We start from the raw sequence: 12,755 nt of genomic DNA on the forward strand, positions 1-12,755 counted from the left end.
GTTATGGAATTAGAGGATTGGGGAGAAAAAGAAGGATTAAAGTTCAATATTCAAAAGAAAAATGCTGTGTTCTTTCACCGTGCAAGACAGCAGACACGAGAACCAAGGTTGAAATATAAATATCAGAGAATAAAGTTTAGAAAAGAAATTAAATATCTTGGTATAACTGTGGATGATAAATTAAATTTTATTTCACATTTTAATATGGTTCATAAAAAATCAGAATATATTTTAAATTATTATAGGAGGAAGTTCTCCAATGAAATTCTGTCTGTGTAAAATGTCATAATAAGGTCAATCTACGAGACTGTTGTGATTCCTCGAATTATGTATGGCATAGTCACATGGGGTTGCCGGGTTAAGGAGCTGGTTAGACTTCGTATGAAACTAGACACAATGCAGAGAGCTTGGTTATTAATGCTTACGAGATGTTTCAGAACGACCTCTACTTGAGGTTGTTTGTGTCCTGGCCGGTGTTCCCCTCTCTCCAAACTATTTGTTTTTTATTATGATAAATTTCGTTTAAGAACATAAAATATTGATTTTAAATTATATGGAGATTCTATCGTAACACGGTGTGCTTTTGAAAAATTTGATTTAAATTTGATTCATCCTGCTGAAAGAATTTTTATTCCGTATTATTTGGATGCTCCAAAAATAGGAAAAATTGACGTTTATACAAACGGGTCAAGTCTGGAAGACGTCATTGCTTTCGCATATGTTATATATTATTATTTAACAGAGATTGAGAATAATAAATTTAAACTCAATATTTATAACTCACTTTATCAAGCGGAAGCTATGGCTATATTTTATTCACTGAAACGGATTAAGAAGACTCTTAAAGGGAAATATGATATACATATTTATTATGACAGTCTGACAGTTCTTCATGTACATGGATCAACAAGGAAAGCTGTGACTATTACGAAAAATTATATTTATGATAAATGGAGGGAGGAGTGGGAAAGGTCTGATCGAAATAAAGGTTATATGAAATTTGTTAAACTTAAAAAAAGTTAATGATATTCAGCATTGACATTAACCAAATCATTACAGGCCATGGCCTTTTTCTTCTCTATTTTAAAAGGTTTAAATTACAAGAGTGCAGGGGCGTAGCTATAGAGGGGCAAGGAGGGGCATCTGTCCCCGGGCGCAGAATCCAAGGGGCGCCAAACTGATGTTACGACATTTTAGAATTAAATGTTTTCCATCCTTGGCAAGCAGTAGGGGCGCGAAATCTTCAGTTGTCCCTGGGCGCTGAAAACCCTAGCTACGACTCTGCAAGAGTCTGATCTCTGTGATATCTGTAAAGAACCGGGCATTGCGGAGCATTACCCGGTAGTAGCATGTAAATATTTTACTGATATCAGGAACGAGTTTAAGAAAAATGATGTTTTTAATATATTTTAAAAGACTGAAAAAATTTGCCAGGAAAATGATGAAGAAGATTAATCATGATAAGCTTGCAGCAGGAATTTTAATTTTGTTTTTTATGTCTGTTTGTTAAAGGTGTTGTTTCTAGCTTGCTCTGGCGCAGCCCGCAAAAAGACCATTGGTGACTTAAAGTTTGCCAGAAAGGTTGGGCTGTGTCCCTCATATCATATCATATCATATCATATCATGATGGAGGAAGGGGAGGTACTTAGATCCTTAATATCCTGTTGTCGCTGCACAGGTTGAACTGCTGGGAGTTAAATATTTTCAGTGTTATTTTTAAGGCATCAAATTTATTTTGAATAGGCAGAGACTTTAACCTTATACACTTTGTTTGGCCGTTTTATTCGGTAAACTTACAACCATCATTATCATTAGTCATATTTAAGCGTATATCCACTTACTGAGAATTAATATTTCTTTTGCTAATTCTTGGAAACTATACCCTTAAAAGTTTAACGTACCCCATATTTCAGCAGCCTCTTTTCGTAGAGCAGCCAGTTGTTGAGCAAAGACATCTATGACTCTAATATCTGTGTCTGTGAAGACACGTCTTTCTTTGGTCTTCCCGTTTATCATAGTAATACTTTACCGTATCATTGTCCCAACGTCCTTCAGAAGAAGTACTGGCCTTCGACATTAACATGATCAATTTACATGCTTGCAGGTTCTCTTGAAGGCGGGATTAATTTCATCTACGTTCGCAGTCATAATGATGAAAGTCCTACTCTCGTGAGCACAGGAACGAGAATTCTGGTTTCGAAATGACTTAATTTATGAGTGAAAATGTGTGGGGAGAAACTGCTTCTGCAAGTTTTGGAACGTATTCCCTAAGTAAATGTTTCAGCTTTGATATTTTTATGTACCAAAACATCTTGCAAAGAAAAAAGTATAATAAAAATTAATGTGAACTTTTCAGTTGTGTGTTATTTATCTTACGATAACAATTTAAAATCTTAGCTTCAACTGATTTGGATCGCAAAATATCTTCGATTAATGCGGAAGTTTTCCTGAATTAATTTGATTAAAAAAATAAAGTAAGGTTTACATTTATAAAAGGATGTGTTAAGACAAAGGATGTTTATCGGCGACGTTCTGATCATTCGGACTCCCAGTAAAATTAATTATAAAACTACCAACAAACTATAATGATAAACTAATAGCGACATGCAAATGCGGATGTCTTAGGGGAAAAATATATCATTGATTAATTTTTTCCCCCTCCGTTAGAATAGACTTTTTGTGGCTATATTTATTGTGAGAAGTTCTTTGAACCTGGCAACTTGGCATTTAGTTTGTTTTCATACGATTTGCGAAATCAAAACAGAAGTTGTGTCTGTTTAGCTGTTGTGTGCGGGAGTGTGAGAGAGGCTCTTGGCTGAAATAAGTGTTTTGAGAAATATTTAATAAAATCATACGTGTGGTTTGATGAAAACAGACATCGATTTTTTTTGTGCATTTGTTGTTTAATTCATTGGTATGATTTGTAAATTTGAGAATTTGAAAAGAAGTATGGCTTTAAAATATCAAAAATTGAGAGTGGTGCTTCTTGATTGACATTGTACTTCTACATATCTTTATTCTGACATTTCTTGCCCGTAACAGTATTAAGATAATTCATTATGGGTATATGTCTACAACTGAAACTTTTATTGTGGAAAAACTTTACTTTAAAAAAGAGAAAACCGGTAAGAAGAATTTCAGGAGAATTCGAAAAGTTTTACTGTCATTAGATTTTTTTGAGCTTGGGATTTTCAGTTATAGTTTCTGATTAATTTTTTATCTCCTATTTGTGTATTGTACATAAAATGTACATATATTCATGTTTTATTAAAATGTTATTGTCATTTCAATTTATTTATTTTTAATTAATGTGCATTTGGGTCTTTTTTTCCCTTTAAAACTCTCGAAATTTATTAAAATGTTTTTAATTTAGTTCTTAAAACTTCAGTCATTCATTTCTGCAATAATTATATTCGGAAGTTGTGGAAGTCGGCTATCAGAAGTTTTTTCATAACCCAGCAATAATATCTGATTATAAAGTTGCAAGAATTTACAAAATGTCGTTTTTACAATTATTGTCAAATTCAAGAAGCTGAATCTGTATGTAAATTCAATATTTAAAAGATTTCTCAATTTTTTTTTGTAAAATTTTTATTTATTTGATTTTTTAAATATAAGAGTGGAAAAAGTTCTGTAAATGTGCAAATGAGGGATTTTTGTGTAAAAATTTCAAAAAACTGCATTTAAAAGATATTAATGGAAAAGGTTATTGTAACTAATTTGATATAAAACTGATATTTTCAGAATGGTATTGCATTAAATATTTAAGTTGTATATTCAAGCTATTTTTTTAATTTGATTATTTTAGGTAATTAGTGAACTTCATAATTAGCATTCATTTATTAAAATAGGTTCTTAAATTAAAAGAATAGATAACTTCAAATAAAGCTGTTAAAAATGGACTGTTGTATAAGATGTGTATTTTATATGATTTGAATATGGGGAGGGAAAAAAAGGGGGGGCAAAGCTGAAATTATTTTTTTTTTCTAAAATTAAGTTATTGATAAAAAAATTAGTTTTACCACTTGCCTTTCTTTCAAAATACATTGCTGTTGCCTTATTGGTCAATGTTAACTATTTATTTACTGAAGATATTTGAAATATTATTTAATATTGATTCATTAAAGGCAGCAAAATAAATAATGTATATTTTGTTTATTTGTATATTAGTTTGTTGATGAAGATTAAGGGCAATAATAAAATTTCTAATCTCTTAACATAAAAAATAAATAGAGAAATAGCGAAAATCATGTTGAAATAAAGAAGAGTAAATAATTTTTAGTTTTACAGCCAAACTAATTCGATTTAAAAAGAATATTATTTATGAAAAATTTTAAATATAAAATTTAACTGTTCTTTAGGCAACCCCGCTCAAACTAGACAAATTTTAATATAATAAAGATGTATGAAATTCCAGCTAGATAAATATTTTAGTTACAGCTATTTTTAAAATAGCACATGATATTAATTGAAAAAATATACTTTTAATCATAATTCAAAGTATTATATTAATTATATATCATTTGTTATAATCTCCCCCACCTCATTCCTTCATCCTTGTCATGCTTATTAATATTTATTCAAGTGAAGCATTTTTAGTTAAATCCAACCACTAAAAGGTAAATTAGAAAATATTTTCTTTTGTGCATTTTAAAGGTATATTTAAATTTCAGGTTCACTGTATTTAATAACTGTATATTTTATGTATATTTATAAATATAGAAATTACTATTATTGAAGGAATAAAGAAACATCTCTGCCAATTTCATTTTTTATTATGGAATGATTTCAGACAGTAGCCATTTTTTGCCACGAATTATATTTATTTTTTACATTTTGATCTACTAGCCTTATGGAGAAAAAAATTTCTCCTTGAAATTTGAAATTTTACTTTGAGAATTTTAAAAGAGTATACTTCCAAATTATACATTCTGTCCTAGTATACATTGTGTCCTGAACAGAATTATTAAATGGTGTGATATGTATAGCTCAGAGAAATATTTAAAATAACCTAACATTTGAGGCTCAATATTTGGTCCATCAAAAGCTTTACAAATTAAATTTTTTCACATTCTTGCATATTTCTTGAAAAATAAATTATTTACTGAATGGAATGCAGAATGGTTTATTCAGTATATTAATTAAACTCTTGTAATTCAGAACATTTTATAGAATGAAAATTAAAATTTGTTTCTGTTCTTTTTAGGTTGTACTTGTTTTTGAGCTGTTTATTCCCCTTGTCTTGTTCTTCATTTTACTGGGAATAAGGAGAAAACAACCAGCGTATCCTGTAAAATCTTGTAAGAAAATTGCTTTATTCTTTGTATTCATGTATTTCATTCTGTAGAATTGTAACTATCAATTCTACAGAATATATCAATGGAATTAAATGTCACTTGTGTGTGTTGCCAAAACATTATTGCCGAGAAAGTAGGAGCGAGGATAACTAATAAATACAATATTTTCAAAAGCAGTTTATTATAATTTTCCCCCCTTTATTGCTGATTTGCAAGTTTTTAAATATTATGGCATGTGGTGTTGATTTTAATAAACTTTGCATGAGTATATAGTTTAACCCAAATTTATTAAATGCTTTATTGAAAAACACTCATTGAAAACTTATGTAAGATTAATACAAGGTAGGATAGTATAGTCGATGAATGATTTCATATGTTGTAGGCATGCACTTGTGGGCAAATAACAAAGCACTGAAAGTATACTATATATCGTGTTTAATCATATCTGAATGTGGCATAGGAATATTTGTAACAGATTTCTGTTAGTAACCACTTTGCATGTAACAGGCAAAAGGGCAGTAGTGACTGTAAAATGGAACATTGATCAAATTTATAGTTCTGTTTTAAGCTTGGTAAATCTGTGAAAGTCTGCTGAAATAAGTGTATGGACTTCAAAACAGCATCTTTAAAATACTCTTATTTTCAGGCAGATTTATTAAAAAAGATCCATCATATAGATCCAGAATACATCAATGTAATCTTTTGATTTCTTTTCTCTGATAATGCTCAGTAGCATTTGTCATGAAACAGTCTATGGTCTGTAGAGGAAACATAGCTCTTGCTTATCCACTATACTTGCCTGATTTTGCAATCATAGATTTTCTTCCATTTCCATACCTGAAACAAGCCACAAAAAGGAATAGATTTTTAGATATTTCAGCCATGTGACAAAATTTCTTCATGCAATCAAAGGAATACTTTGCCCACAGTGTTGAGGAACCATACAGTCATCAGTAGTTCATAGAAACCATACAGTCATCAATAGTGCATAACAATAAATAGACATTACTTTGGAGGAATATAAAATGTATTTCTTGATTTAGGTAAAAATTTATTGTTTATGAATACTTTATTGAACTTTGTCATACCTTGTAAAATATTTTCTACATAAATTTCAAAATTAACCCTCTGAGCACCATGACTGGCTGTATCCAGTCATGAGATTTTTTTGTCACTTGTTATATATTAGCTTATAATTTAAGATATTTTGCTTTTTTACTTTCATTAATAATATAAATGCCATCTTGATGAATATCAGTTTATGAAAATAGAGACTTAAAATAGGTAAATATACTTATTTAGCTAAAAATGGCTTTTTAAATACAGGTCTTCATGATAGATTCAAAATCCTGGGCCACTCGGAGGGTTAATTTAGCTTAAAATAAATTCCTTATTGAATTTTGAAATATTACCTATTGAAATAAAAATATGAATAAAGAATTAAGACAAGAAAAACATAAACCACTAATACATAGAACTCTTATTTTAGAAGTTATGTGATTATCATACATTGATAGCTAAATGTCGTAATGTTTCCGAATAGTTTCTAGTGTTTTGTTTACTAGGCATATAATAGTGGTCATATTAAAAAATTTTAAAAAGCCATTTTAAGTGTGACTTAACTGTGACTATTTTAAGAAGCAGCTGTGCGGAACATATTTTGAACCAGTGAAATCCTTACATAGATTATAGATTCTAATACAGAATGCAGAAATACCCACTGCTAGGCACGTTTTTAAGAATTGCACACAGTTGGTATCCATGTACATATCGACCTATTTTCACTTTAAAAAAAATCCCAGAATTGCACAAAAATGGCATTGCGCACTCCCTTTATCCACATACACATCGACCTATTTTCACTTAGCAAGTCAAAGAAAATTGACAAAAATCCAATTCTTCTTACTTTTATGAAAAGCGCCAAACAAATACGTGGGCAATTCTGCAATTTACCCAATTTATGTTTTACCTTCCTAATTACAAAATTATTTTGATAATTTTATTACTTAAAATACCAGTTTTCTTATCAGAGACATTAATTATTTACTCTTCAGTTTAAAAAGAAAGAGAAGAGTTTGTTTGGTGTCTGCAAAACATTTTAAAACCTTTTTGTTTATTTATGTAATTTTTTTTTAACTGTGAAAAGCTAGTCCAAGTACTGAATAACTGCTTTTCTGTAGTATATAAAAATATGAATATATATCTGGCATGGTATTAAATTACTAAATGGAAAAGTTATAAGCAGCATATTTCAAGTATATTTCTCCTTGTTTAAATATTAATTTAATTCAAACTGTTGATCGATTATACAAAATAATATGTGAACATATATTTTTGTTACGGTATTCTTAATACTTTGCTGGAAAATTTATTTATATGTAGAGTAATTTTATACATTTATTTTAGCCAAATTCCAATAGTTTACTTGCACTATTGTTATTTCTTATGTGCAACCCTAAATAAATACTTCATGAAACATGTCACCTGAGTATTATTTCACATTTATTAGAATGTCTTCTATTGATGAAGTAGTCAAGACACTCAAGCTCATTTACGTGCACGCTACTTAAATTTTCTGTAACTTTAATTGTGTGCTGAAAGTCCTAATGCAATCTAATTTCCTTTGATATAAAAATGCAGATATTGTTTTTAATAATTTTAATTTCTTTCAGTATCATATTTACTAGTCCCCCCCCCCATTGTATCATTTTATCAAGCAAAATTGCAATGAAGGATTTCTTAGATATTTGTAATGTGATTTTTTATTGCTAATTATGTTAGCTTTAAAACAAAGCACATATTTTATATATATGCTTTGTTTTGAACCTAGTATAATTATAATAAAAAGCATAGCAGTATTATTTATTAAAATTGGATTATAACTAACTAAAATTTCCATTATCCTTATGTATATGAGCCTCATGTGTTTTTAGGCTTTTTGTGATCCCTAATTGCACTTTCTTGTTTTCTGAGGAATAATATGCAGCAGTCAACTAATCTTTATAAAATAATTCTATTTTTTTCAGCATTATCTTTGTGTAGTTTTCTTTCTTATGATAATTTTTTTCAATATTAAAGTTTAAAAGCATTGTATATGTTCGCTAGACAAATATACTTTTTCTGCTTATTACAAGATGTAATCTGTCACTCAGATGGTGTAGTGGTTAGGAGAGCCTACTGTGGTACCGAAGGGCACAGGTTCGAATCCCAGATAAGACATGGATGTTTGTAAAAGTATGATGTCTGTGTGGCATGCGGGCACGCTAAATATGTAGTGAGCCAAAAGTCCTCAAATATGGTTTGGTGGAAGACTCCTGGACCACCCTTGGGGTGTTCTCCCTCAAAATTTGGGTGGAAAAATGGAAGTCTAATCTCTTTTTAAAGTAGGCTTTGACAACCATTATTCTATGTCTTTAATAATGTCACTTACGTAAAGAAATAATAAATATATGAAACAACACAGCAAAACTGATATAAATCTGCAGGCATAAATTAAAGAAATAGCTCTCAAATTTTTCAACTAATTCCTTTCTCTACCGTCTCAATTTTCATTGAAACTAAAGTATTCATATCTTCACTTTGAGTAGCAAATATGCATATATTTTTTTAAAAGCTTAAAGTATTAGCATTTGCTTGATGTAGTATCTTGTCTGTGTCAGAGGAGTAGCAGCAGAGCTTCATATGGTCACCAATGCGACAATATAATAAAGGATGTAATTGGTTGTCACTGCTAGTTTAAGCCTAGGCCAGTCTTGTGGTTCCATCTATAATTGTATTATAGACCAAATGGAATGCAGAATTGCTAATGGTGATGTTTCATAATGGAGGGTACCTGTGGATTTTACTGTTCATATCTGCTTTGCCCATAGCCAGATTTATAACTTGGAACTTCGAGTTCTGTGACTAAATGCTTAAGCCATTTGATGCGAAGCAGCTGTCTACATTTAAGTAATTTAGAGTAGTGTCTTTCATATATATAGTTAAGTGATGAACTAATATATGCAGCGTAAATTCAAGAATACACAAAGCTAAGAATTAAATGTGTGGTTGCTTCACAAGTTCAGTCTAGAGTCTATGCCTGACAGTGGAGCTGTTAAGAGGTGCGAGACGAAATTCTCTGACACTACAGAAGTAATGACATATTGAATCTCTACTCAACATTACGAAAGTCATAATTTCATGACCAGAGGGGATTTTAGCAATCATGTATGTTATCAGAACCTCTCAAATTCAAGGGGCTTATCAACAAATAATTCTACAACTCTTCTTATCTTATTTACAAATTTTCATGTCTTCATTCAAACTTCTGATGTATGGAACTCTAATATTTCTGTTCTGATATATTTTCTGGGTATATGGAACCCAAACAAAATGCTGCAAAAATGTCAGTCTCCTAACTGTCATGATTAAGACGATGAATATTGTATCAGCAGATTCTGGTTTTGGGCTTTTGGAGTGATTGCTAATTTCTGGTCTTAGTTTAGCTGTTTCATTTTGGAATGCAACTGCCTTCATGATAGAATTACAGAAGAAATGTAGTCAGCATCTTTCAATACAACAGTCGTACATTTCCACTGAGATAATGCAGTACATATTCAGGTTGATTTACTTAACTTTTGGTAAAAATATATTTATGGGTGCCCCCTGACGATAATTGGTGATTTGGGGTGGTACATGGACACCAAGTTTGTGCAGTTCTTTAACTTGTTATTGTGGCTTTGTGTAGCAAAAATCGCCGCTACACAAATTCAGAATAACAAGTCAAAGAATTGCACAGACTCGGTATCCATGTGCACATCGACCTATTTTCACTTAAAAAAACATCAGAGAATTTCACAAACTAGGCATTGCACACTTCCTTTGTCCATCTACACATTGATCTATATTCACTTAAAAAGTGAAAGGAGCAGCCAACAAAAAATGTACTATCTCCAGTAAACTACATTTTAAATCAGACAATGAAATAACATAAAAAAGGAAATTCATCTCAGCACTACACAAAGGAAATATCCACTTACCTTATTTACAAAATTTCATGTCTTCATTCAAACGAAATTCTTTGACAGCATCCGAAAACTTCCCAAAAATTATCTGAACTAGAATCTGTATACTGGCATCGCCACATAAATTCACAAAAATGAGTCAGAAATATCATCCGTAGTGCTGGTATCCTCCGACGTTCGACCATACGCATTTCCTTCATACAAACAGTATAATTACTACTAAGTAAACCTTCATTTACACAGCAGTCAATAAACACTTTGTTCCCTTTTGTTTGAAATGGTACAGAAATTCATATTAATCTTACCACATTCAGCCATTTTACCATGTAAAATACAGAATAACCAACGTACTTCGTAACCAACACATAGACACAAGACCTTACAAATCTTTTCCCCATCATTCAAATTCACCGCAATCACATAACCAGTTATGTCCTAATAGGGTTTCCATAACATTCAACTACTCAGGTTACCATAAATGAAACAATTTATCAATAATCAAAGCGGCACCTTAAATCTACTCTAACCTAAATTTCTAAAAAAGTCAAACAAATTTTTTAAAAATTGTGCAATGTTCAGATATTTATTTATTAGGTATTTATTGTGGGTTTTAAGACTTTTTGGCCATTTAGCTGTCTCTTCACCAAGAATACTACCCAAGAATAAACCATAGGGAGTAATCAATATTATATATGCATAAAGAGAATTGATAAGCATCCATGCTTTCTCTGAGAATCAAACATGGTCTCAACATTATGACAACTTGCTGCGTTAAACACCATATTAAACAGAGTGACAGTCCAAAAATTGGAGAGAAACTCTTTCATTTTTGTTCCTTAGTTAGTCGAAAAAATGGACTTGTAACCAGTATAGTTTTCAAATTGCTGCATTATGTATGACCTGCAGTATTTAGTCTTAAGTTCTTTAGATCATTTGAATATATTTTTCTTGAGCTCTGTGTTAAATATTTTATCAAAAGCGGGTTGTCTGGTGTTGGGATTTCACAATTATTCTTCATTAGATAAACCAGTTTTATTTCAGTTAGATGGAATGAGAGTTGTACTTAGATACAGTAACCATTAAAGATACAGATGAAAATGAAAAATCTATTAATTTCACACTTTTGTGTCTTGTAATCCAAAGACAAACAGACAATGTTGAAACTATGTTATTGTATGTTATGTTTGCTTTGTTGTGGTTGCTTATATCTCTGAAATTTTCTTTTCTTTTTTTTTTTTTTTTTTTTTTTTTTTGTATTTAATATAATTTGAATTATAGGTACTTTCTGTATTATTTTTTGAATAATTGAATTTTTCATTTTATCAGCAAACTTTTCTCCATATCCATTACCCTCAGCTGGTGTGATTGCTATAATGCAAGCATTTTGTGATAATGGCATCCAGTCTGATGATGGTTTTCCTCATTTCCCAAACAGCACGTAAGTTGAATTGCAAAATATTTCTAAATCATATTTGTTTAAACTAAGGAAACTCTCAGTTTTATGAGTTTATATGGATCGTAAAATCGTGAATTTATAAATAGAAATGTCATTAAAAAAGCTAAACCTTGCAATTTGCACTTGTATTTTGTAAAAGAATTTTTTTTTAGAAAAGAAAAATTCTTTCTTTTCTTATGTTTTTGCACTTTGATAAACATGTGTTTTCATATAGTTAATGCAGGCAAGTACTAATTTGAGAAGCAATGAGGCACTTCTAAATCTAGGGCTTCTTAGTAATAGTCTTTGCACATGCTTCCTCATCAGATTACCCTTTCCATATTCAACATTTTATTTCAACATCAGGTATTTCTTCTGTACATATTGTTGTATGTTCTTGCCCATATATAAGAAGTCTTGAAAGTCTGTTGAATGAAATTCTTGCTTGAAAGCTCAATTCATGAGCTCCAATCATTTTTACCCATTTCTTGCATTGTGATAGCTTTAACAAGCCCTGTATTTTGAAATAGATTGACAGTCACTGCTTGGGAAATACTATTCTCTGCTATAACTAATAGATGCCTTGCATCAAGTATTGTAGCATCTTTTATTGTTTTTCATATGTCAGCTTTTGAATAATTCTTTTTCAGAAGTAATTGCGCATGTTTATATTTGAAATAATGTATAAGACCTTCATCCATTGATAGAATCAAAGTGTTGTTTGGTGGAAGGAAAATTAGAATTCCAATTGCCTAAAACCTAGTAATTCTACATGAACAATGCAGCTGTCCACTTCAGTTTCAGTCAGTTATAAAATCTTTGTGTTACAAGAAAATATTAGAAACATGGGAGCATGAAATCTTTCATTTTCTGTACTATAAAAGTATATTGCTAATGAGTATAGAAAAATAAACCATTAAAAATGTTTTTGTAGTCTTGAATCCATTTTGAAACAAGTATTATTCCAATAAAATAGTTGCTATTATGTTAATGTATACAGCCATTTATATTGATAATGCA

General features: G+C 30.4%; 1 protein-coding gene across 3 annotated transcripts in view; it reads left to right on the forward strand.

The window, feature by feature from the left end:
• The first annotated feature begins 2,775 nt into the window (after positions 1–2,775).
• Positions 2,776–12,755, forward strand: part of LOC118194990 (ATP-binding cassette sub-family A member 2-like) — a 194,361-nt gene continuing 184,381 nt past the window's right edge. For all 3 annotated transcript variants that reach the window (XM_085823222.1, XM_085823221.1, XM_085823223.1), the window contains exons 1-3: positions 2,776–3,125; positions 5,207–5,300; positions 11,627–11,738. In XM_085823222.1, the coding sequence (XP_085679348.1) occupies positions 3,060–3,125; positions 5,207–5,300; positions 11,627–11,738 (272 nt within the window). In that variant the 5' untranslated portion in view covers positions 2,776–3,059. The remainder of the gene's footprint in view (positions 3,126–5,206; positions 5,301–11,626; positions 11,739–12,755) is intronic.

The sequence above is a fragment of the Stegodyphus dumicola genome, chromosome 9, assembly GCF_044657685.1.
Source record: "Stegodyphus dumicola isolate Sdum_Otavi_A_Nest chromosome 9, ASM4465768v1".
Lineage (NCBI taxonomy): Eukaryota > Metazoa > Arthropoda > Arachnida > Araneae > Eresidae > Stegodyphus > Stegodyphus dumicola.